This window comes from Hypanus sabinus, chromosome 17, assembly GCF_030144855.1.
Source record: "Hypanus sabinus isolate sHypSab1 chromosome 17, sHypSab1.hap1, whole genome shotgun sequence".
In the NCBI taxonomy this organism is placed as follows: Eukaryota; Metazoa; Chordata; class Chondrichthyes; order Myliobatiformes; family Dasyatidae; genus Hypanus; species Hypanus sabinus.
Genome location: NC_082722.1, coordinates 3,831,493 through 3,858,084, shown reverse-complemented (window position 1 = coordinate 3,858,084; position 26,592 = coordinate 3,831,493). Strand labels below are relative to the sequence as shown.

Here is a 26,592-nt window from a genome sequence, read left to right as displayed (position 1 = left end):
TACAGGAAGATGTTTGGGGATTGGGACCGGATTGCAGGAAGATGTTTGGGGATTGGGACCGGAGTGCAGGAAGACGTTTGGGGATTGGGACCGGATTACAGGAAGACGTTTGGGGATTGGGACCGGAGTGCAGGAAGATGTTTGGGGATTGGGACCGGATTACAGGAAGACGTTTGGGGATTGGGACCGGAGTGCAGGAAGACGTTTGGGGATTGGGACCGGAGTGCAGGAAGACGTTTGGGGATTGGGACCGGAGTGCAGGAAGACGTTTGGGGATTGGGACCGGAGTGCAGGAAGACGTTTGGGGATTGGGACCGGAGTGCAGGCAGATGTTTGAGGATTGGGACCGGAGTGCAGGAAGACGTTTGGGGATTGGGACCGGAGTGCAGGAAGATGTTTGGGGATTGGGACCGGAGTACAGGAAGATGTTTGTGGATTGGGACCGGAGTACAGGAAGATGTTTGGGGATTGGGACCGGAAGATGTTTGGGGATTGGGACGGGAGTACAGGAAGATGTTTGGGGATTGGGACCGGAGTACAGGAAGACGTTTGGGGATTGGGACCGGAGTACAGGAAGACGTTTGGGGATTGGGACCGGAGTGCAGGAAGATGTTTGGGGATTGGGACTGGAGTGCAGGAAGACGTTTGGGGATTGGGACCGGAGTGCAGGAAGATGTTTGGGGATTGGGACCGGAGTGCAGGAAGACGTTTGGGGACTGGGACCGGAGTGCAGGAAGATGTTTGGGGATTGGGACCGGAAGATGTTTGGGGATTGGGACCGGAGTGCAGGAAGATGTTTGGGGATTGGGACCGGAGTGCAGGAAGACGTTTGGGGATTGGGACCGGAGTGCAGGCAGATGTTTGGGGATTGGGACCGGAGTACAGGAAGATGTTTGAGGATTGGGACCGGAGTGCAGGAAGACGTTTGGGGATTGGGACCGGAGTGCAGGAAGACGTTTGGGGATTGGGACCGGAGTGCAGGCAGACGTTTGGGGATTGGGACCGGAGTACAGGAAGACATTTGGGGATTGGGACCGGAGTGCAGGAAGACGTTTGGGGATTGGGACCGGAAGATGTTTGGGGATTGGGACCGGAGTGCAGGAAGACGTTTGGGGATTGGGACCGGAGTACAGGAAGACGTTTGGGGATTGGGACTGGAGTGCAGGAAGATGTTTGGGGATTGGGACCGGAGTACAGGAAGATGTTTGGGGATTGGGACCGGAAGATGTTTGGGGATTGGGACCGGAGTGCAGGAAGACATTTGGGGATTGGGACCGGAGTACAGGAAGATGTTTGGGGATTGGGACCGGAGTGCAGGCAGACGTTTGGGGATTGGGACCGGAGTGCAGGCAGACGTTTGGGAATTGGGACCGGAGTGCAGGCAGACGTTTGGGGATTGGGACCGGAGTGCAGGCAGACGTTTGGGGATTGGGACCGGAGTGCAGGAAGACGTTTGGGGATTGGGACCGGAGTGCAGGAAGACGTTTGGGGATTGGGACCGGAGTGCAGGAAGACGTTTGGGGATTGGGACCGGAGTGCAGGAAGACGTTTGGGGATTGGGACCGGATTGCAGGAAGACGTTTGGGGATTGGGACCGGATTGCAGGAAGACGTTTGGGGATTGGGACCGGAGTACAGGAAGACGTTTGGGGATTGGGACCGGAGTGCAGGAAGACGTTTGGGGATTGGGACCGGAGTGCAGGAAGACGTTTGGGGATTGGGACCGGAGTGCAGGAAGACGTTTGGGGATTGGGACCGGAGTGCAGGAAGACGTTTGGGGATTGGGACCGGAGTGCAGGAAGACGTTTGGGGATTGGGACCGGAGTGCAGGAAGACGTTTGGGGATTGGGACCGGATTGCAGGAAGATGTTTGGGGATTGGGACCGGATTGCAGGAAGATGTTTGGGGATTGGGACCGGAGTGCAGGAAGATGTTTGGGGATTGGGACCGGAGTGCAGGAAGATGTTTGGGGATTGGGACCTGAGTGCAGGAAGATGTTTGGGGATTGGGACCGGAGTGCAGGAAGATGTTTGGGGATTGGGACTGGAGTGCAGGAAGACGTTTGGGGATTGGGACCGGAGTACAGGAAGACGTTTGGGGATTGGGACCGGAGTGCAGTCAGATGTTGGGCGAGAATACGGAACTTGTGGTCTACTCAGGGACTTGTGCTGCTGTTTTGTACTGGTTGACAATTGGACACCTGAATAAAGCAGATAATAGGGAGGAAATTAAGAGTGCACTTGTTGACCAATATTCCTGTGTCTGACCTTCACAGTATGATACCTTGCTGCAGATGGAGGCTGATCGCCTGTTAATTAAAGAGTACAGTCTTGTCCAGGAGTCGATTCTTTCTTCATATAGTGGTGTGTCTAGAGAGTGTCAGTATCCTCGCAGCTGTCTCTCCAGGTAAGATTATTTGTAATGGGAACATTTAGTGTTCCTACTTCGTTACCACCTGGCCCATTGTTAATTCTCTGTTAGACATCCCCTTCACTTAATTGATATGACTTGAGGGGTCATAGACTCAGGCCAGCATAGAAATAGATCCCTTGACCCACAAACCATCAAACATTTATGCTGTTCTAACCTCATTTACTGCCACAGACAACAGACTTCTGTGCCTTGTTGATTCTTAAGCTCATGCAGATGCTTCTTAATTGTGAGAATATGATACTCCGCTGCTTTCTCTGGCAGTTTGACCCAGATGCAACTACTCTCTGTATGAAAACACTTCTTTTTCAGGTTCCATCTAAACCTATCCTTAAAAACTTGCCCTCCATCATAAAGAAGTTTCTTACTGCCTATCTTATCTCACTTATCCCTCTCAACATACTTATCCCTCTCTTTGGTTCCCCCCTATTTGCTCTGCTCCAGGAGAAACAAAATGGGCCCTATCCAGTATCTCCTCATATCTGAAACATCCTACCTATGCCATTTATTATGTAAACTACTGGACAACATTTGCCACAGTGGCACAACTAGTACAATCAGTGACTGGCACATCTGGCAACCCAAGTTCGACCCTGTCCTCTGGTGTAATCTGTGTGGAGTGCAGTCATTCTCCTTGTAAGTACACGAGTTTCATCTGGGTGCTCTGGTTTTCTTCTACATCCCAAACATCTGTAGATTCATTGGCCTTTGAAGATACCCCAAATATGATAGATTATGCTGGAGCTGAGAATGTGGGGAAATTAAAATGGGATTAGTGTAAGAGAAAGGCTGATGGGCCAAAGCACTTGACCTTGTTTTGTACGACTATTGCTGTAGCATGGTTCATCCCTCATTTATTATTCCTTCAGTCTTATCTATAGAAGTCGCTCTCTATAGATAAGAAAGACATTGCTTATTGAAGATCTAACCAATGGATAGTGCTTTGAAATAATGGCCCATTTCTTGTCATTTTGCAATGTTGCTTTGCAAAGATGGGCTGAACTATTCCTTACATGGGAAATTATTTTCTTTTCTGAAGCTTTAGCCAACACTCAGTTTTGTTTTAGCTTGTAGCTAAGATGAGTGAAGGAACAAGTTTATAATTTTTATTTTATTTCTTTTGAGACAAATATCTACCTCCATTTGATGACACCACAGAACTCCACAGTTCATTTTTCATGTTACAATTGACTCTCACAATGCTGGTGTTCTGAACACACACTTGTAGATTGTGGGGAGATGTAAATTGAACTATTGAATTAAATCATCACTTTTTTCCAATTGTCCAATTTTGCAAAAATGTGTCCTTGTTTAAAAAGGGACCGTAAGGCATGGGAGCAGAATTGGTCCATTCAGCCCATTGAGTCCTGCTCTGCCATTCCATCATGGCTGCGTTATTATTCCCTCAATCACACTCTCCTGCCTTCTCTCTGTAACCTTTGACAACCTTACTAATCCAGAACCTATCAACCTCTGCTTTAAGTATACCCAATGACTTGATCTCCATAGCCATCTGTGACAATGTATTTCACAGGTTCACCACCCTTTGGCTAAAGAAATTCCTCCGCATCTCTGTTCTAAAGTGACCTCAGATATTTAGAAACCAATTGAATCCCTGAGGTTGTATTTTTAAAAGAAATATGCAGAATAGGCACCATGAATCTTTATCTAGGTGGTTCATATTAATTGTCATTTTGTTACAAAAAGTTTTTATCTTGTAGGGCTCACATTTTAAAGGAGATCCAAATTGGTGGAGATGAGAATAGCACAATTGATGTAGTTTGCATACGCTTATCAATGCTTTAGACGATAGTCCCCCATGGGGGATGGGTCGGAAAGTTAGGTAATGGATCTGAAACAAATTACCAATTAGATGCAAAATTGTTTCTGCATCAACAGGTGGGGAATGACAGCAGGAAGCTGTTTCCAGTGAAATTATTCCATGGACATGAAAACATGTCCATGTGATGTATGTCAGTAATGAGATTTATCGTTGACAGATGTCATGAAATGCTTTGCTTTGTGGCAGCAATACAGCACAAGACATAAAACCCCCTGTGTGTTACGATAAGAATATATACAAATAAATGGTCCAAAATAGATAAAAATGAGTTCATTGACTGTTTCATGAACGCATAAACATGTTGGGCCCAGGATAAATCCCACACCACCAGGTTCAGGACCAGTTATCATCAGGCTCCTGAACCAGTGTGGATAACTTCACTCACCTCAGCTCTGAACTGATTTCACAACCTATGGATTCACTTTCAGGAACTTTACAACTCAAGTTGTCAGTATTATTTATAGATTTAATTTGCACGATTTGTCGTTCTTTTCACATTGGCTGTTTGTCAGTCTTTGTGCTTGTCTTATTTGCTATTCTGTTGTATTTCTCTGTTCTACTGCGAATGCCTGCATAAAATTAATCTCAAGGTGGTACGTGGTGATAAGTATATATTTTGATAATAACTTTGAACATTCTGAGATGTTGACTGCAGGGATGTTGAAGCTGCTCACCCTTTGCACAGCTGACCCACCCTCAATGAGGACTGCTTCTTCCTACCTCCCCTTCCTGAAACCCACAGTCAATTCATTCATTCATTGTTGTTGCAGCATCACTCACACAGTTGATTTGTCTGATTCCTGTACAGCTCTTCATCACTATCCAAGATGGCACGTGGGGACATGGTTAAAAAAGATGTTAAAATTGTCTGTAGTTGAGGAAAGCTCCCTGGTGTATAGTTAATTGGACAAAATGCATCAAATGGAACTGATTCAGAGAGCTGTGAATCAATACCTTGGGGAAGAGTAAAATGAGGGATTAATAGTTGCCAGCTGGGAGGTGTATTGGAATAGGAAAGTGGAGTGGCAGTTAAAGATGGCAAGAGTTAAAACTCAGGGCAAAGAATGAAGAGGAGGAAGGTTTCGTTGGAACTGTATCGATAACAACTAAAGCTCAGCTGGAGCACTATATGCAGTTCTGCTTAGCACAGTGCAAGAAAGATGTGTCTGCCCTTCAAAAAAAATGTTGTTCAGGAATCACAATTATTGTCATTGATTTCAGTGACATGAAACGTGGCAGTGTACAGTGCAAAAACATAAAATTACTATAAACTGCAAAAAATAAATAAGGAATAATGTGATAATTTCATAAATTCATGGACTGCTCAGAAAACTGTTCCTGAATCGTTAAGTGTGGTCTACCTCCTCCCTGATCATAGTAATTAGAAGAGGGTATGTCCCAGGTAGTAAGGTTCCTCAGTACTGGATGACACCTCTTTAGTTACGTACCACATCTTGAAGATGACCTTGATGGTGGGGAGGGTCGTGCTGAAGGGTTTTGGCCCGAAACGTCGACTGTACTTTTTTCCACGGATGCTGCCTGGCCTGCAGATTTCCTCCAGCATTGTGTGTGTGTGTGTGTTGCTCTGACTTTGGCTGAGTCTACAATTCTCTGCAGCCTCTTGTGGTCCTGTGCATTGGAACCTCCATCCAGGATATACTCTCTCTCCTAACCCTAACCTGAACCATTTGCTAGCTTCTCCTTTCAAAACAGCGTTACTTTTCACAACTCTGGATTAAAACCTATTTGGGACTTCTTTCTGCATTTGACTCGGGATCTCTGGATTTCTTTATCATTATCAGCCTTGTTACTTAATCTACATTTAGACCATGAGAAATAGGGTCGGGCCATTCGGCCCATCGAGTCTGCTCTATGACTGATCCATTTCCCTGTCAACCCCATTCTCTTGCCTTCTCTCTGTAGCCTTTCATGCCCTGACATATTAAGAACCTCTGCCTTAAATACACCAAGTGATCTGGCCTCTACAGCCATCTGTGGCAAATATTCCACAGATTAACCACTCCCTGGCTAAAGAAATTCCTTCTCAACTCTGTTCTAAACGGACATCCCTCTATTCTGAGGTTGTGCCCTCTAGTCCTAGATTCCTCCACTATAGGAAACATCCTCTCTGCATCCACTCTTTCTAGATCATTCAACATTCGATAGGTTTCATTGAGATCCCGCCTCATTCCTCTGAATTCCAGCAAGTACATGCCCAGAGCCATCAAACGCTTTTCACCTGATAAGCCTTTCATTCACAGAGTCATTTTGTGAACACCTTTGAACCCTCTAATGTCAGCACATAGTTTGTTAGATAAGGGGACCAAAACTGCTCACAATACTCCAAGTGAAGCCTAACCAGTGCTTTATAAAGCCTCAGCATAATATTCTAGTCTTAGAAACATAGAACGTAGAAACCCTGCAGCACGATACAGGCCTTCAGCCCACAATGCTGTGTCGAACATGTACTTACTTTAGGAATTACCTGAGGTTACACATAGCCCTCTATTTTTCTAAGCTCCATGTACCTGTCCAGGATTCTCTTAAAAGACCCTATTGTATCCGCCTCTACCACCATCGCCGGCAGCTCACTCCACGTACTCACTAGCTTCTGCATAAAAAGCTTACCCCTGACATTTCCTCTGTATCTACTTCCAAGTACCTTAAAATGGTGCCCTCTCATGTTAGCCATTTCTTCTTGAAATGATGCTAACATTGCATTTGTCTTCCTCATCACCAAATCAACCTGGAAGATAACCTTGAGAGAATCCTATACAAGGAATCCCAAGTCCCTTTGCACCTCGGATTTTTTAATTTCCTCTCTACTTAGAAAATGGTTTATGTTTTCATCCCTTCTACCAAAGTCCATCACCATACATTTCCTGATACTGTATTCCATCTGCCACTTCTTTGCTCATTCTCTGAATCTGTCCAAGTCCTTCTGCAGCCTCCCTGTTTCCTTAACACTACTACACTCCACCTATCTTCGTATCATCTGAAAATTTGGCCACAAAGACATCAATTTTGCCATCCAAATCATTGACATACAATGCAAAAAGAAGCAATCCCAATACCAACCCCTGTGGTACACCACTACTCACTGGCTGCCAATTGAAGGAAGCTTTTTTATACCCACTCTTTGCCTCCTGCCAATCAACCAATGTTCTATCCATGCTAGTATCTTTCCTGTAATATCATGGGCTCTTATCTTGGTAAGCAGCCTCATGTCTGGCACCATGTCAAAGGCTTTTTGAAAATCTAAACACGCAATATCCACTGATTCTTTTTTGTCTGCTCTGCTTGTCAAAGAATTCCAGCAGATTTTTCACACAAGGTTTTCTCTTAAGGAAACTTGCTGACTTTGTCCTGTTTTGCCATGTTCCTCCAGGTGCCCTGAATCCTGATCCTTAGCAATCGACTCCAACATCTTCCCAGCCACCGAGGTTAGACTAACTGGCCAATAATGTCCTTTCTTCTGCCTCTGTCCCTTCTTGAAGAGTGGAGACACACTTGCAATATTCTAGTCCTTCAGAACCATGCCAGAATCTATTGATTCTTGAAAGATAATTACTAATGCCTTCTCAGCCTCTTCAGCTATCTCTGACAGGCTGCATCACTGTCCGGTGTGGGGGCACTACTGCACAGGACCGAAAGAAGCTGCAGAGGGGTGTAAATTTAGTTGGCTCCCCCTGGGTTTGAGCCTACAAAGTACCCAGGACATCTTCACGGAGTAGTGTCTCAAAAAGGAAGCGTCCATTATTAAGGACCTCCAGCACCCAGGGCAAGCCCTTTTCTCAGTTACCATCAGGTAGGAGGTACAGAAGCCTGAAGGCACACACTCAGCGATTCAGAAACAGCTTCTTCCCCTCTGCCATCCGATTCCTAAATGGACATTGAACCTGTGAAATCTACATCACTTTTTAAATATATATTATTTCTGTTTTTGCACAATTTTTAATCTAGTCAGTATACATTTACTGTAATTGATTTACTTATTTATTCAACATTATTTTTTCTCTTCTTCTGTATTATGTATTGCATTGAACTGCTGCTGCTGTTAACTAAGTTCACAAGACATGCTGGTGATAATAAAACTGATTCTGATATTTTCAGAACCCTGGTGTGTAGTCCATTTGGTCCAGGTGACTTAGCTACCTTCAGACCTTTCAGCTTCCCAAACTCACTCTCGCTAGTAAAAGCAATTGCCCCTGACAAGTTTGAACTTCTAAAGTACTACACTTAATCAGTTTGTTCATCATTTCTATTGTTACCTCTCCAGTGGTCCGAGATCTACTCTTATCTCTCTTTTACTTTTAGTATATCTGAAAAATCTGTTGGTATCCTCGTTGGCTAGCTTACCTTAAAATTTCAACTTTTTCTTCCTCATGGCCTTCTATTGTTTTTTAAAAGTTTCCCAATCCTTTAATTTTCAACTATTTTTTGCTCTATTACATGTCCTCTCTTTTGCTTTTATCATGGCTTTGACTTACCTTGTCAGCCATGGTCAGATATCTGTCCTGCACTTTCTAAATTGCTCCCAGAAGCTCCAGTCATTGCTGTTCTGCTGTCATTCCTGCTAGTGTCCCCTTCCTGTCATCTTTAGCCAGCTCCTCTCTCATGCTTCCATAATTCCCTTGACTTCACTGTAATACTGATACATCTGATGTTAGCTTCTTCCTCTCAAACTGCTGGGTGGATTCTCTCTTATTATGATTATTGCCTAAGATTTCCTTTATGTTAAACTCCCTAATCAAATCTGGTTCATTACACGACAGCCAGTGCAGAACAGCCGATCCCCTAGTGGGCTCAATCCCAAGCTGCTCTAAAAAAACATCTCATAGGAATTCTACAAATTCACTCTAGGGATCCAAACCCACAATCAACCTGATTTTCCCAATCTACCTGCATATTGAAATCCCCCATGACTATTGTAACATTGCCCATCTGGCATGCGTTTTCTATCTCTCATCACATTGTACTGTAATTTGTAGCCCATCTCCTGACTATTGCTCAGAGGTCTGCGCATAATTTCCATCAGGATCTTTTACCCTTGCAGCTTCCTAACTCTACCCACAAGGATTCCATGTCTTTTGATCCCATGTCACCTCTTTCTAAGGATTTAATTTCAGTTTTTACTAATAGAGCCATGCTGCTCCCTCTGCCTACTTATCTGTCCTTTTGATATAGTGTGTATCCTTGAATTTTAAACTCCCAACTATAATCTTCTCTGAGCCATAACTCAGTGATGCCCACAACTTCATACCTGCGAATCTTTAACTGTGTTACAAGATCATCTACAGTATTCTGCGTATTGCATGCATTCAAATATAACAACTACAGTCCTGTGCTCTTCACCCTTTTTGATTTCGTCCCCATGTTACACTGCAACTCATGTCACTGAATGTAAATTGACCCCATCTGCCTGTCCTTCCTGATGGTCTCACTGCTTACTGCCTCTGCTTGTATAACAATGGTCCCGTCCTCAGCCTGATCATTCAGTTTCCCACCCCCCTGCCAAATGAGTTTAAACCCTCTTCAACAGTTGTAGCAAACCTGCCTGCAAGGATATTGATCACCTTCAGTTCAGGTGTCACCCATCCTTTTTCTACAGGTCGTACCTTGTCCAGAAGAAATCCCAATGATCCAGAAATCCAAAACCCTGACCCTTCACCAATTCCTCAGCCACACATTCATCTGCCAGTTCATTTTATTCTTACCCCCACTGGTGCGTGGCACAGGCAGCTATCCAGAAATTACTACCCTAGAAGTCATGCTTTTCAGCTTTCTACCGAGCTCCCCAAATTCTTTCTTCAGGTCCTTCTCCTTTTTCATATTTATATTGTTGGTACTAATATGTACCAAGTCTTCTGGCTGCTCGTCCTTTCCCTTTAGAATAGCGTTGACGTGATCTGAAATATCCCTGACCCTGCCACCTGGGTGTGGGGTCTGTATTGTGTCCACAGAACATGGTGTTCACTCCTCTAACAATGGAATTCCCTATCATTACTGCCGTCTTCTTCTCCCCTCTTCCCTCCTGAGCTCCAGTGCCAAGCACCCTGTCAATACAACTTCTCCCTGGTGGGTTGTATCTCCAACAGTATCTAAAACAATGTATCACGCAATACATTGAGGGGAACGGCTACTTGGTTACTCTGCACTCTCTGCCAAATTCTTTTCCTCCTCCTGACAGCTACCCAGGTACCAGCCTCCTGACGCTTCCCTGATGCTTTTATTTAAAACCTCCTCTGTTTCCCCTATGAGCTGAAGCTGCAGCTGCAGTTCCTCAACATATTCTTTGAGATGTGGCTTGGCGCACCTGTTGTAGAAGTGGTTATCCAGGAGGCTTGAGGTCTCCTGGAATTTCCACATCTCACAAAAAGGGCACAACACAGCCCATGGAGCCATTCTCACTCCACCTATATTCACATTCTACTATAGAACCATAGAACATTACAGCACAGAAACAGGCCTTTCAGCCCTCCTTGGCTGTGCCAAACCATTTTCCTGCCTAGTCCCACTGACCTGCACCTGGCCCATATCCCTCCATACACCTCTCATCCATGTACCTGTCCAAGTTTTTCTTAAATGTTAAAAGTGAGCCCGCTTTTACCACTTCATCTGGAAGCTCATTCCACACTCCCACCACTCTCTGTGTGAAGAAGCCCCCCTTAATGTTCCCTTTAAACTTTTCCCCTTCACTCTTAACCCATGTCCTCTGGTTTTTTTCTCCCCTAGCCTCAGTGGAAAAAGCCTGCTTGCATTCAATCCATCTATACCCATCATAATTTTATACACCTCTATCAAATCACTCCTCATTCTCCTACACTCCAGGGAATAAAGTCCTAACCTATTCAACCTTTCTCTGTAACTCAGTTTCTCAAGTCCCAGCAACATCCTTGTAAACCTTCTCTGCACTCTTTCAACCTTATTAATATCCTTCCTGTAATTTGGTGACCAAAACTGTACAATACTCCAAATTTGGCCTCACCAATGCCTTATACAACCTCACCATAACATTCCAATTCTTATACTCAATACTTTGATTTATAAAGGCCAATGTACCAAAAGCTCCCTTTACGACCCTATTTACCTGTGACACCATTTTTAGGGAATTTTGTATCTGTATTCCCAGATCCCTCTGTTCTACTGCACTCCTCAGTGCCCTACCATTTACGTTCTACCTTGGTTTTTCCTTCCAAAGTGCAATACCTCACACTTGTCTGTATTAAAGTCCACCTGCCATTTTTCAGCCCATTTTTCCAGCTGGTCCAGATCCCTCTGCAAGCTTTGAAAACCTTCCTCACTGTCCACTACACCTCCAATCGTTGTATCATCAGCAAATGTGCTGATCCAATTTACCACATTATCATCCAGATCATTGATATAGATGACAAATAACAATGGACCCAGCACTGATCCCTGTGGCACACCACTAGTCACAGGCCTCCACTCAGAGAAGCAATCCTCCACTACCACTCTCCAGCTTCTTCCATTGAGCCAATGTCTAATCCAATTTACTACCTCTCCATGTATACCTAGCAACTGAATCTTCCTAACTAACCTCCCATGCGGGACCTTGTCAAAGGCCTTACTGAAGTCCATGTATACAACATCCACTGCCTTCTCTTCATCCACTTTCCTGGTAACTTCCTCAAAAAACTCTAATAGATTTGTTAAACATGACCTACCACGCACAAAGCCATGTTGACTTTTTCTAATAAGTCCCTGTCTATCTAAATACTTGTAGATCCTGTCTCTTAGTACTCCTTCCAATAATTTACCTACTACCGATGTCAAACTTACCGGCCTATAATTTCCCGGCTTACTCTTTGAGCCTTTTTTAAACAACGGAACTACATGAGCTATCCTCCAGTCCTCCGGCACCTGACCTGTAAATATCGACATTTTAAATATTTCTGCCAGGTCTCCTTCAAGGTCCAAGGAAGTACCCTGTCAGGTCCTGGGGATTTATCGACTCTGATTTGCCTCGACATCAAGCACCTCCTCCTCTTTAATCTGTATAAGTTCCATGACCTCTCTACTTGTTTGCCTTGTTTCCATAGTTTCCTTAGTAAATACAGATGCAAAAAGCCCATTTAATATCTCTCCCATTTCTTTTGGTTCTACACATAGCCAACCACTCTACTGTTCAAGAGGACCAATTTTATCCCTTACTATCCTTTTGCTCTTAACATACTTGTAGAAGCTCTTGGGATTATCCTTCACCTTGACTGCCAAAGCAACCTCATGTCTTCTTTTAGCCCTCCTGATTTCTTTCTGAAGTATTTTCTTACTCTTTTTATACTCCTCAAGCATCTTATTTCCTCCCTGGTGCCTATACATGTCATACATCTCTCTCTTCTTCTTTATCAGAGTTCCAATATCCCTAGAGAACTATGGTTCCTTATTTTTATTCACTTTGCCTTTAATCCTGACAGGAACGTATAAACTCTGCACTCTCAGAATTTCTCCTTTGAAGGCCTCCCACTTACCCATGACATCCTTGCCAGAGAACAACCTGTCCCAATCCACGCGTTTTAGATCCTTTCTCATTTCTTCAAATTTGACCTTTTTCCAGTTTAGAACCTCAACCTGAGGACCAGATCTATCTTTATCCATGACCAAGTTGAAACTAATGATGTTTTGATCACTGGAACCAAAGTGTTCCCCTACACACACTTCCGTCACCTGTCCTGACTTGTTTCCTAATAGGAGATCTAATATTGCATCCTCTCTAATTGGTACCACTTTATATTGATTTAGAAAATTTTCCTGGATACATTTTACAAACTCTAACCCGTCTAGACCTTTAACAGTATAGAAGTCCCAATCAATATGTGGAAAATTAAATTCCCTTCTATAACAACTTTATGTTTCCTGCAGTTGTCTGCTATCTCTCTGCAGATTTGCTCCTCCAGTTCTCACTGACTATTGGGTGGTCTGTAATACAACCCCATTAATGTGGTCATACCTTTCCTGTTTCTTAGTTCCACCCAAATGGTCTCAGTAGACAAGCCCCCTTGTCTGTCTTGCCTGAGCACTGCTGTAACATTTTCCCTCACTAGCAATGCCACCCACCCCCGCCCCACCCTTTATTCCTCTGCCTCTGAAATATTGGAACCCTGGAACATTAAGCTGCCAGTCCTGCCCCTCTGTAGCCAAGTTTCACTAATGGCTACAGTGTCATAATTCCACATGTCAATCCACGCCCTCAGTTCATCAGCCTTCCCCACAATACTCCTCACATTGAAATAGACACGCCTCAGAAGATTAATACCACCAGACACAACCCTTCTATTTGTGACTTTGCATGAAATTTTAACATCATTTATTTTCACCCCCGCTCCACTATCTACTCTGGCACACTGGTTCCCATCCCCCTGCAAATCTAGTTTAACCCCCCTCCCCAATAGCACTAACAAATTTCCCTGCAAAAATATTGGTCCCCCTGTAGTTCAGGTGAACCCGTCTTTCTTGTACAGGTCCCACCTGCCCCAGAAGAGGTCCCAAATATCCTGAAATCTGAAACCCTCCCCCCCACACCAGTTCCTCAGCCACGTGTTCATCCTCCAGAGCATCCTACTCTTACCCTCACTGGCTCGTGGCACAGGCAGCAATCCTGAGATTACCACCCTCGAGGCCCTGCTTTTTAACTTCCTACCAAGCTCTCTATACTCACTCTTCAGGACCTCCTCACTCTTTCTTCCTACATCATTGGTACCGATGTGTACCATGACGACTGGCTGATCACCCTCCCACTTCAGAATGCTGTGCATGCAATCAGAGACATCCCTGACCCTGGCACCCAGGAGGCAACAAACCATCCGGGTGTCTCTGTCACAACCACAGAACCTCCTGTCTGTATCTCTAACTATCGAGTCCCCTATCACTACCGCTCTCCTCTTCTTTCCCCCTCCCTTCTGCACTGCAGAACCAGACTCAGTGCCAGATATCAGGCTGCCACAGCTTGTCCCTGTTAAGTCATCCCCCCACCCCCCAACAGTATCCAAATTGGTATACTTGTTGAGGGGAATGGCCACAGGGGAGCCTTGCTCTGCCTGCCCTTTCCCCTTGCCTCGCCTGACAGTAACCCAATTACCTGTGAGCTGCTCCTTTGGTGTAACTGCCTCCCTGTAGCTACTATCTATAAATTTCTCATTCTCCTGAATGATCCGGAGGTCATCCAGCTCCTGATCCAGTCCCCTAACGTGGTTTGTTAGAAGCTGCAGAGCCAAAGACTCCAAACTCTAATACTGATCTACTCACACAATGTCATTACACTTGTTCCTGCCTTATGCTAATTAATTGCTGTTTGACTGGGACATTGGGAAACCCCGAAAGCTCTCAAACGCTCCTTTTTAAATCTCACTCACGGACCTGTGAGTTGCATCCTCTCTTGATCCCAATTCAATTGAATTGAACTATTGTTAGGTATAATTAAAAACAGTGGACAGTGCTGGGAAACAGCTCCCTGATCTCAAAACAAAGCACCTTCTCAACTATTACACATTGCTTCCTGCTACTGAACCAAATTTTCCACATTGCCTTGAAGTTCATAGGCTTTAATTTATCTAGACAGTCTGCCACTTTGTGAAATACCTTGCAAAAATCCTTTCAGAGTACATCAAATGTGCTATTCTTATTGACTCTCCTTGTTACATTCCTGACAAATTCAATACAAACAGCTTTCCTTAGCAATTCCATGTAAACTGCCTGAGAGAAATCTGTTCTAAATGAAAATTACATGTATCACTTGGAACAATTCGCCGAATACAAGGACAATGCTAATTCACCTAAAGTTATTGTGTCTGTTTTCCTTTTTAAGCAGTGTTACAATTTTAGCAACCTGTCTTCTGGTAATGCCTCTTAGAATAAAATCACAGTTACGTATAGCAATGACAACTGTGGAAGTCAATCACTTCAATCATTCCAGTCAGGCTTCATTTATATTGATGCCTAAGCAGAATATGTTAACTTGCCTCCATGATTGTCATCTGTTATCACTTACATCTACAGTAATGAAGTGCTTTGAGAGGTCGGTGATACCAACTCATGCCTGAGAAACTACTTGGATCCACTCCAATTTGCTTACTGGAGCATCAGGTGCACAGCAGATGCCACCTGATTGACTCTTCATTCAATTCTGGAACAACTGGATGACAAAGATGTAAATATCGGGATGCCATTTATCGACTAAAACTCAGCATTCAATACCAGGACCTTGGCCTCAATACCTCCTTGTGCAATTGGATCCTCAATTTCCTCATGTACAAACCCCAGTCAGTTAGGGTTGGCAACAACATCTCCTCCACGATCTCCATCAGCACAGGTGCACCACAGGGCTGTATGCTTAGCTCCTGTTCTGCTCGCTTTACATTTATGATGCTGTGGCTAAGCACATCTCCAATGTCATATTCAAGTTTGTTGATGGCCATTCAACGGTGGTGACAGATCAGCATATAGGAGGGTGATTGAAAATCTGGCTGAGTGGTCAGCTAGACAAAGGAGCTGATTATTAACTTCAGGAGGAGAAAATCAGAGGACCTTGAGCAGGTCCACATCTGAGGATCAGAGATGGAGAGGGTTAGCAAATTTAAGTTCCTCTGTGTCATAATTATTTAAAAGGACCTGTCCTGCACCCAGCATGTAAGTGTAATCATGAAGAAAGCATGACAGAGCCTCTACTTCCTTAGCAATTTGCAAAGGTTCATTATGACATCTAAATCTTTGTAAAACTTCTATAGATGTGCAATGGAGAATATATTGACAGCATCCTCCTGTAAAGCTCCTTGAAACTTCTGGCTATCCAGTGACTACCGTGAAAGGGCAGTTAGAGACTGGATGACTGCAGGAATCTCTGCACTAGGAGTGGGTGGTTAGTCACCCAGCCCAGCAGTCTCTTGTCGTGGAGATATCTGTCAATGAATAAGAGAAAACAACCCAAAGGTCCTCCTAGAGGCGGGATGAAAGATGGACCCAAAAGGATGGATTACATGGCAATGACCATAGTGAATATAGACAATGAGACAAAGATTCTTCAGAATGCAGGTGTGGGTGGGAGAACGTGATGACACATAGGGAGCTATAAATCATCAGGGGCAAAAAGGTCAATAGCAACCTTTTACTGCTGTAGCAGATCAGACAAGAGGCACCCAAGGCCAGGTAGAAAACCACAGAGCTGAAGGACCCAACATTGCTGAAGGTGATTTGTTTGTAGGGGAAGAAGATTTGCTAACCCTCTCCAACAATAGAGGGTAACCCCCTCCCCCCACCACCGTGGGTGAGCACACAAACACACCTGACATCAGCTCCATCTGTGGAGCCACCCCACAAAGCTAAGAGGAAGAAACTAGGAAGGAGGCAGAAGATCAAGTGGCCAAAGGTGAACAAAGTGCCCAAATGACGAGGTTGGATAAGGACCTCAGCCTGATCCTAGAACACACGCTACGTGGCCGAGTGGTGAGGATGGACAAGGACCTCAGCCTGATCCTGGATCAGATACTACGTGGCCGAGTGGTGAGGATGGACAGGGACCTCAGCCTGATCCTAGGACACACGCTACATGGCCGAGTGGTGAGGATGGACAGGGACCTCAGCCTGATCCTGGATCAGATACTACGTGGCCGAGTGGTGAGGATGGACAGGGACCTCAGCCTGATCCTGGATCAGATACTAAGTGGCCGAGTGGTGAGGATGGACAGGGACCTCAGCCTGATCCTGGATCAGATACTACGTGGCCGAGTGGTGAGGATGGACAGGGACCTCAGCCTGATCCTGGATCAGATACTACGTGGCCGAGTGGTGAGGATGGACAGGGACCTCAGCCTGATCCTAGAGCAGATACTACGTGGCCGAGTGGTGAGGATGGACAGGGACCTCAGCCTGATCCTAGGACACACGCTACATGGCCGAGTGGTGAGGATGGACAGGGACCTCAGCCTGATCCTGGATCAGATACTACGTGGCCGAGTGGTGAGGATGGACAGGGACCTCAGCCTGATCCTGGATCAGATACTAAGTGGCCGAGTGGTGAGGATGGACAGGGACCTCAGCCTGATCCTGGATCAGATACTACGTGGCCGAGTGGTGAGGATGGACAGGGACCTCAGCCTGATCCTGGATCAGATACTACGTGGCCGAGTGGTGAGGATGGACAGGGACCTCAGCCTGATCCTGGATCAGATACTACGTGGCCGAGTGGTGAGGATGGACAGGGACCTCAGCCTGATCCTAGAGCAGATACTATGTGGCCGAGTGGTGAGGATGGACAGGGACCTCAGCCTGATCCTGGATCAGATACTACGTGGCCGAGTGGTGAGGATGGACAGGGACCTCAGCCTGATCCTAGATCAGATACTACGTGGCTGAGTGGTGAGGATGGACAGGGACCTCAGCCTGATCCTGGATCAGATACTACGTGGCCGAGTGGTGAGGATGGACAGGGACCTCAGCCTGATCCTGGATCAGATACTACGTGGCCGAGTGGTGAGGATGGACAGGGACCTCAGCCTGATCCTAGAGCAGATACTATGTGGCCGAGTGGTGAGGATGGACAGGGACCTCAGCCTGATCCTGGATCAGATACTACGTGGCCGAGTGGTGAGGATGGACAGGGACCTCAGCCTGATCCTAGATCAGATACTACGTGGCCGAGTGGTGAGGATGGACAGGGACCTCAGCCTGATCCTGGATCAGATACTACGTGGCTGAGTGGTGAGGATGGACAGGGACCTCAGCCTGATCCTGGATCAGATACTACGTGGCTGAGTGGTGAGGATGGACAGGGACCTCAGCCTGATCCTAGAGCAGATACTACGTGGCCGAGTGGAAAACAAGCTTAACTCCTTTGCAGCTTTCCTCTATGAAGTGTCTTGAGACAGATTTGGCAAAGTTGACCTGAAATGAGTCACTGCTCCAAGAGAAAAGGGGCGAAGGGCGTGAAGGTTTAGTCTGAAGGCAGACCAACAGTGAAAGCAACACAGGAGGAGTCTGGCTTGTGGACCGAAGTGAAACAGAAGCTGGCCAGGCTGCGAAGGGCAGAGCACAGTTGTAAGTGCAGGAGAAAGAAGGAGAGAGAGTGTGTGTGTGTGTGAGAGAGAGAGAAACTCTTCAAGAATCCCGTCAAAGACTCCTGACAGCTGTTAGATGCTGGAACCCACCAAAGAGGAGCTGGAGAAGCACATCAAGGACTAGTACAGTAATCCAACAAGAAAAACCCCTTTGATCACCAGGGAATGTTCCATGAACTGTCCAGTTTGACAGCTCCCCCTCCAAACTAAGCAAAGTCAGAGAAATCATCAAAAAGGCAAGGTCAATGTCAGAGCCCAGATCTGAACAGAATTCCTTACAAGCTTTACAAAAACTTCCCTCGTGTGCTAAAGATCCTGTGGAACTTAATGAGAACTGCCTGGAGAAACCAGCACATCGCATCAGAGTGGCAAAGAGCTGTGGCAGTGGTCATCCCCAAAGGGCCGAACTCCAGCTCCATGAACCAGTTCAGGAGGTTTGCACTGCAGAGCGTCGAGGGGAAATTTTCTTCTCAGTCCATGTAAGAGGATCAGCAGCTCCCTCATGGACACCAGCTGCCGGAAGGCGGGAGGGAGTTCCAGGCTTCCCGGGGTGTGTGGAGCATCATCGATACGGGACCAGATCCAACAAGCCCAGCGTGACCCTTTCACACGTCGTGTGGCTGGATCTTGCAAATGCCTATGGATCTAAGCCTTACCATCTCAGCAACTCTGTGATGAAGTTCTGTTACATTCCCGACTGCGTTAGACGCCAGGTTTCCAATTACTTCAGTGACCACCAGATGGCCTTCTCGTTTTGAAACTTTACAACAGGGTGGCAACAGCTTGAAGTAGACGTTGCAATGAGGTGTTCCATCTCTCCCAATATGTTTGTGACAGCCTTCAAGAACATCCCAATGAAGCAAGGTAGATGGTTGGAGTGATGAAGTTACAGTCAGGACAGAAGCTTGTTGAGAAGCTACAGGGCTGACGTCACAAGCATCCTTCAGACGGCTGCATGCACAAGAAGACTGCTGAAGATTCTGGACGAGCTAGTGACATGGGCAAGGATGAAGATCAAGCCCTCCAAGTCGTGAAGACTCTCCCTCAGAAAAGGGGTCAGAAGTGACAACATCACCTTTGTTGTAGATTCGAGAAAATCCTATTGTTGGCCAGGCAGCCCATCCAAAGCTTTGGGAGGCAGTACATCACAGAGCAGGTGGGAAAAGTAATACAGAAACAGCTTGCAGAGGGCCTGGCCAGAATCAGACAGAGTCAACTACCCAGAACGTATGAAGTGTGGTGAACCAGTTCACACTGTACCAAAGGGTGCTGTGGCCCCTGAAAATGTGTAAAATTCCCTACTCAACAGCCAGCAGGATGGATGCGACTGCCATCTCGTACATCTGTAAATGGCTGGGGCTGCCTCAGTGCTTTTCAGACTCTGGCCTTTTCAGGAAGCTACCAGTGAGATCCATCAGCCTGAGAACAAGTAGGAGAAAACCCAACAGGTCATTGAGACCAAGCCACTGGTGAGGAGTGCCAATGCCAAATCCATACCGTAAATGGAGAGCTGAAGCTGAAGAGGACCAGGCCATGAACAGGGTCGTCAGCAGAGCCCAGGCCGGACAGGCAGGACGAAGCTGGGGGGAGGCAACACATTCCAGGTTCAAGGCCTCAAAGAGAAGGAGGAAAACTATGGTAGTGGATGAGGAGAGAAGGACAGAGCAGGAGTGCTACAGGGTGAAGGCAATGGCACAGGGCTGCAGGGAAGCTGGGCAACATGGGAGGGCACCATCAACAGGACATTCAGCTGGTCCAACAAGCCAGACTTACCTTGCTCACGAGGGCAACCAATGGCACCTTGCCCTGCCTCTGTGGTTCGGCAGTTAGGATAGCTTCCCCTGTGTGATACCACCAATGCCGACCTCCAACACGTCCTGGCAGGATGCAAGACTGCACCGTCCCAAGGATGCTAAAGAGGGCAGCATGACCAGGTCCTAAAGGAGTGGCAGAAATCGTAGAGACCTGCAGGTGGGATGCGAGAAGCAGCCTTTCCCCAGCGGGACAGCTCATCCCATTTGTTACAGCTGGTAGGAGTGCTACATGCCCCCACCCAAGAGCTCCTTGGGAACTCCTGTCCACAGATAGGAGTGGGACAGGATGGCAGATCTCAGCAGACAGCTACAATTCCCCATGGAGAGCACCAGCGCATCTCTCCACCCAGACATAATACTGTGGTCCATGGCTGCTTAGACAGTCCTCCTCACTGAGTGAACCATCCCGTGGGAAGAAGGAGTGGAAGCTGCCCACAAGTGGGAGAGGCTGAAGTACTTAGACCTGGGAGCTGAGTGTGAGGAAGCTGGCTGAACGACCATCATTGCCCTGTGGAGAGAGGGTGCATCGAAGCATCGATGACAAGATTACTGTGTTAAGGAGCGAGGCTCAGGAGGGCCACCAGAGTTGGCTGAAGAGGCAGAAAAGGGCAGCGTTTGACTGTGGCTGAGGTGGAAGGACAGAAATTGGGGGACTGACTGCAGGAGTGGCAGGGAGACGTTCCTGTGACAGCTCCGCTACCAGGAGATTCACCAGGGCTAAGGGAACGAAACATCATTGAGTGGCGGTTCCTGGCTGTTAACTCTGCAGCTGACCTATGGGCACTGTTGGAAATACGGCAGGCAGCAGTGTCAAGCAAGAAAAAATATCTTCCTGTAAATTTCACTTGCTGCATCACAGCCTGGTATGGAAACAACAAAGCCTTGAATGGCAAATCCTGCAAGAAGTTATGGATATGGCCCAGTTTATCACAAGTAAAGCCCTCCCCACCATTGAGCACATTATTGCAGGAAAGAAGCATCTATCATCAGGGACTCCCACCAACCAGGACATGCTCTCTTCTCTCTGCTGGGATCAGGAAGAAGGTACAGGAACCTCAGGACTCACACCATCAGTTTTATCCCTCAGTCATCAGGCTCTTGAACCAATGGGGATATTCACTCTACTTCACTTGCCTCATCGTTAAGATGATCCCTCAACCTGTGGACTCACTTTCAGGGTCTCTTCATCTCATGTTCTTACTATCTATCTATCTATCTTTCTTTCTCTCTTTTTGTATTTGCACAGTTTGTTGTCTTTTGTCTTTTACACACTGGTTGATCACCCAAGTTGACATGGTTATTCATTGATTCTGCTATGTTTACTATTCTTTTTTGGATTTATTGAGTAGGCCTGCAGGAATGTGAATTTTGGTTGTATTGGTAACATATGTACTGGAGAATAAATTTATTTTGAACGTTGATTGATTTTGTGTGTCTATGGATGAGCCAATGAATGCATGAACACCACTTCACTGCTCCTCTTTTACAATATTTATTTCTTTTTAATTGTAATATAGCAATTGTTGTCCCTGCACTGTACTGCCACAAAACAACAAAATTTTCCACAACTGTCAGTGGCAGTAAACCTGATTCTGATTCTGAGGTGACAGTACATCTTGTACTGAAGGACAAGAAGTATTTCTTCTTCACTATTTTACATAATGCTGCATGGAATGGGTGCATAGCAGGTGCGAGGTGGAGTTAATCGATTGTGAATGGACTGCAGCATTTGCAACATTATAAAAATGACACCAAAGGGAAAAGCAACCTCCTTGCAGGCCAGGGCAGGAGACATGGGTCTCAATTTGTGTCGGGAGGAAGTAGAGAACCCAACGTAGTGAATCAAAATGTATAATTTACAAATATTGATTACTGAAAATTCTCTTGCCAATGAATTCATAGCATTCAATATAGAAACAATGTCATCCTAAACATTGCTCTTGGTTTATTCCCCTAGCCTGAGAAACTTTGAACTGTGAAGTAATCTGAGTACAACCATAAGAATTTCTATGATTTTCTGGGATTGTTATGCAGTGCAACAGAGAAAGAATAGAATCAGAATGAACACGATAGTTCTGTAGAGCTCTGCAGAGCAAGTGCATTCTCCCACATTGAATGAATTGATGAGCTTTGTTGTTGAAAATCAAAGTTTTTGTACGTGTGTGTTTCCATAAGACGATCGAGACTACCTGGAGTTTCTGTTTCCAGATGTCCTCTGCCTGAGTTTTTCCTGGATTTTGGTTTTGTAATCCTCGGCACTGTGAAGAAACATATTGTCAAGATTACAAATACAGGGTTTTTGCCAGTATCCTTTCACACTGACCAACATGCTCTTAAGAATACAGGTAAGAATGTAACGTGTGCATAATACATGCTAATGGCTGCTTTCAAGTCTTAAATGAATTTGTTTTGTGGAATATAAACATTATACTTTTTCGCTTCCTCAGAACTTACAAATGTAACTGTTGTGAAATTTTTTCCGGTAATTAGTGTGATATAACAGGCCCTCGGCCTATTATGTACCTACCTATAATGACCCTAGTTGGTAGTACTTGGTCTGTACATCAGTAATTCAAGTACCTCTCAGAAGTCTTAAATGTTGTAAGAGCCTCACCCTGCATCACCACCTCAGGCAGTGTTCCAGATCCAAGTTACTGCCTGTGTGAAAATACTTCTCCACAAATCATCTCTAAACCTCCTATCCCTTACCAGCAACCCATGTTTTCCGGTTTTAGAAACTTCTGTATTGGGGAAATGTTTCCTAGTATTAATCTATGCTGCTCAGAATTTGTAATTATTACTTGTACTTTTCCTTACCCAACACACAGGTAAAGGATTTTTCAATTTCATATTTAAGATTGAGAACTGGCCAGGGTAGCAGCTCCACTCTGTCGTCAGATTTCCGGATGGTCCATGAACTCTACCTCGTCATTCCTTACTTTTGCTCCGTTTATTTATGAAACCTCCCTGATTTCCCTGTAAGACTAGGGAATACACACTCCGATCCCACCAAAACCGTGAGATTGAGATGGCTCAACCTCCCAAAATGCGGCTTGTATGGATGCTGTGTAATTTGCAACCCTGTTACAACTCAGTGCCAAGTAATAACAGACAGCACACTGCATACGATTAAGGGAACTATATTTAAGAATCTTAATGAAAGGGTTAGGAGAAAAAAAACAGAAAGGGCCCATTATAATTAAACAGTAAAATGTGCTCAGGTTGGAGCTCAACTCAACTCAACTCTTCCAAAAGTCCCTAGTCAAAGTCAGCAACTTGCTCCATCGAATCACAATCCCCACCAGGTCAAATCCTACGATGAGTTCTCTCCAGCATCTTCTCTCTTCATCTTTCTCCGAAGAAAGGACGCAGCTCACATTCCAAAGCACCCGTTATCGCTAACCATAGCCCAAACACTGCTGCTACGGAAAGACCATTATGTTAGCAGTGAAACCTTTTCCAGGGTGTTACATTTATAATTTATAATAATTTTACGTACTGCTGCTGTAAAACAAGTTTCACATTATGTAAGACAATGGAAAGAAAATTGATTCTAATTCCATTTCTGTCTCTCTGCACTTAGGGAATCCTATGCCTGATAGACCTTTCTTGGTACTATCTATTCAAGGAGATATTTACTTTGATGGGGAGCATCAGAGATCTCCCCACACCCCCTCCTCAGTACTTTACCACAAACTGTGAAAGGGATACAGGAGAGTGCAGATACTGGAATCTGGAGCAACATACAAAACACTGGAGAAACTCAGCGGTTTGCGCAGCATGTGTGGAGGGAAATGGACGGTTGATGTTTCGGGTCAAGGTGTTTTATTTGGACTGAAAGATAGACGGGAGATAGCTAGTACAAAAAGGTGAAGGGAAGGGGGGAAGGAAGAGCTGGCAGGACTTAGGTGGGTCGAGGTGAGGGGAAGTATATGGGCTTATAGGCAAAATGCCGGAGTGGTGAGAGTGGGAATGATGTCGGAAGCTGGGAATTGAGTTTTGCAGGTTGCACCATTGCTACTGTCTCATTATTTTTACATAAAAGCAAAACCATAACAGCTACACAGGCCAGTAAAAAAGTTGCATTTCTATCAAGATCGTATGATTAGATTACAGCCTGTATCACAAACAAAATAACATCTGCAGATGTTGGAAATCAAAGTAACATGCTCAAAATGCTGGAGGAACTTAGCCAGACAGACTGTATCTATGGAAAAGAGTAAACAGTCAACATTTCAGGCCGAGACCCTTCTCTGCGTCCTGACGAAGGGCATTGACCTGAAACATTGACTGTTTATTATAGGTGTTGCCTGGCCTGCTGAGTTCCTCCAGTGTTTTGTGTGTATTATCGCCTGTAACTGTGAAACGGTCCCTTTTTAGGGAGAGAGAGAGCCAGTGCTATGTCGAATACTGGGTGAACGAGTAGTCTTTGGGGTGCTGCAAATCTGTAACTTGCTGCTCAGTGGTGGGTGCTGATTTTCTTTTGCTGGTGGGGTAAGGGGGGCATTGTTGCTTGCTGCCGCTTACGCCCAGGAGGGAGGGGAGCTGGGGGGGACTTTTGGGCTCTAGCATTTAACTGTCATTCATTCTTTGGGGCACTCTACTGTTTTCATGGATGGTCGCAGAGAAAAAGCATTTCAGGTTGAATATTGTATACATTTCTCTGACTTTCAATGTACCTTTGAACTTGTCTTGAGGCATCTACTGTAATATATCATTATAAACTATAGGAATTCATTCAGAATTACTGAGTGACTGGAATACACTCTGTTGAGCCAGGTATAGCTTCCCTTTTGTGGTAGTACTGAGGAAGCGCACCAGTGAATTACAGGGGAAGCTCAATATTTTTTCACCGTATTGTTCATTTGAATGTGTTTATTGTGATGTTGTTTGTGTTGCAGGTTTCAGCACTGAGCTACATAGAGTAAAGAATCTGCCCTGCTGTGAAACAGAGACTTTTGAAGTGCGGTTTGATCCCCGGAGTGCAAACCTCGGTACTGGATACGCAAAGGCTTTGATATTAATACAGGTGCATTATAAAAGAGACAATCACTCCTCTTTTTTTCTGACGTTCAGAGACAGATTGAGAGTTTATGTTCTCACAGATATATGGTATTGTGGCGACCCATTTCCTGGCGCATCCGAACCGACTCACAATTAGATAGCCTACGGGGGTTTGCGAGCACAGAACTTTGGAGCCTCTGCGCCATGGGGGGCAGGTTGAGGGAGGCTTAAAAGTGAGGCTGAAGTTTTCGAATAAAGTTTTTTCCTTCGACTGCAGTTACCGACTCCGTGTCGTAATTTTAGCGCTGCGTGTAGCACACCGCTACAATTGGTGACCCCGACGGTCCAAATGATTTTTGGACCAGAAATGACCGACGCCGCCTCTGTTCATGCGGTTTCGTTGAAACTGCCGGGTTTCTGGACACAGCGCCCGGACCTATGGTTCCAGCAAGCCGAAGCCCAATTCCACGTTCGCCAGATCACCTCAGAAGACACCCGCTACTACTACGTGGTGAGTTCCCTCGACCAGGACACAGCGGCCCAGGTCGCGGAGTTCGTACAGTCGCCCCCGGCAGACGGCAAGTACACGGAATTCAAAGCCCTGCTCCTAAGGACTTTCGGACTCTCACAGCGCGAGCGGGCTGCCCGTTTACTGCACCTGCATGGCTTGGGCGACAGACCTCCATCGGCTTTAATGAATGAGATGTTGTCTCTGGCCGACGGACACACATGCCTCATGTTTGAGCAGGCATTCCTGGAGCAGCTGCCATAGGACATACGCCTGTTGCTGTTCGACGCAGATTTCAGTGACCCCCGGAAGGTGGCAGCCCGGGCGGACTTGCTGTGGAACGCCAAAAAGGTGAGCGGGGTGTCCATCGCACAGATCTCCCAGCCACGCTCCCGGCAGCAAACCAGTCCAGGCCCGGCCGCAGAGCCCGCCAACCCCCGGCCCAATGAACACTGGTGCTTCTACCACCAGCGGTGGGACGCAGAAGCCCGCCGTTGTCGCCCGCCCTGCAAGTTCCCGGGAAACGCCAGGGCCAGCCGCCGCTGATGGCTACAGCGGCTGGCCATCGGGATAGCCTCCTGTATGTGTGGGATAGAAGGTCGGGACGCCGGTTTTTGGTCGATACTGGGGCTGAGATCAGCGTTTTACCTCAGACGAGTTACGACACCCGCAGCAGGGCACCGGGTCCCCCCCTGAGGGCCGTGAATGGCAGCACAGTAAGGACCTATGGCACCCGTCAGGTGCAGCTACAGTTCGGCTCCAGCCAGTTCACGTGGGACTTCACACTGGCCGCCGTAGCCCAACCGCTTCTGGGTGCGGATTTTTTGCGGGCTCACAGCCGACTGGTCGACCTGCCCAGGAAGAGACTGGTACACGCCGAGACCTTTCAGACGTTCTCTCTGGGTGCAGCCCAGTTGCCAGCCCC

General features: G+C 46.1%; 1 protein-coding gene across 4 annotated transcripts in view; it reads left to right on the top strand.

The window, feature by feature from the left end:
- Nucleotides 1-26,592, top strand: part of hydin (HYDIN axonemal central pair apparatus protein) — a 1,146,554-nt gene that overhangs the window by 637,340 nt on the left and 482,622 nt on the right. For all 4 annotated transcript variants that reach the window (XM_059992477.1, XM_059992476.1, XM_059992474.1 and 1 more), the window contains 3 exons: nt 2,275-2,405; nt 22,364-22,500; nt 25,057-25,184. In XM_059992477.1, coding sequence (XP_059848460.1) covers nt 2,275-2,405; nt 22,364-22,500; nt 25,057-25,184 — 396 coding nt within the window. The remainder of the gene's footprint in view (nt 1-2,274; nt 2,406-22,363; nt 22,501-25,056; nt 25,185-26,592) is intronic.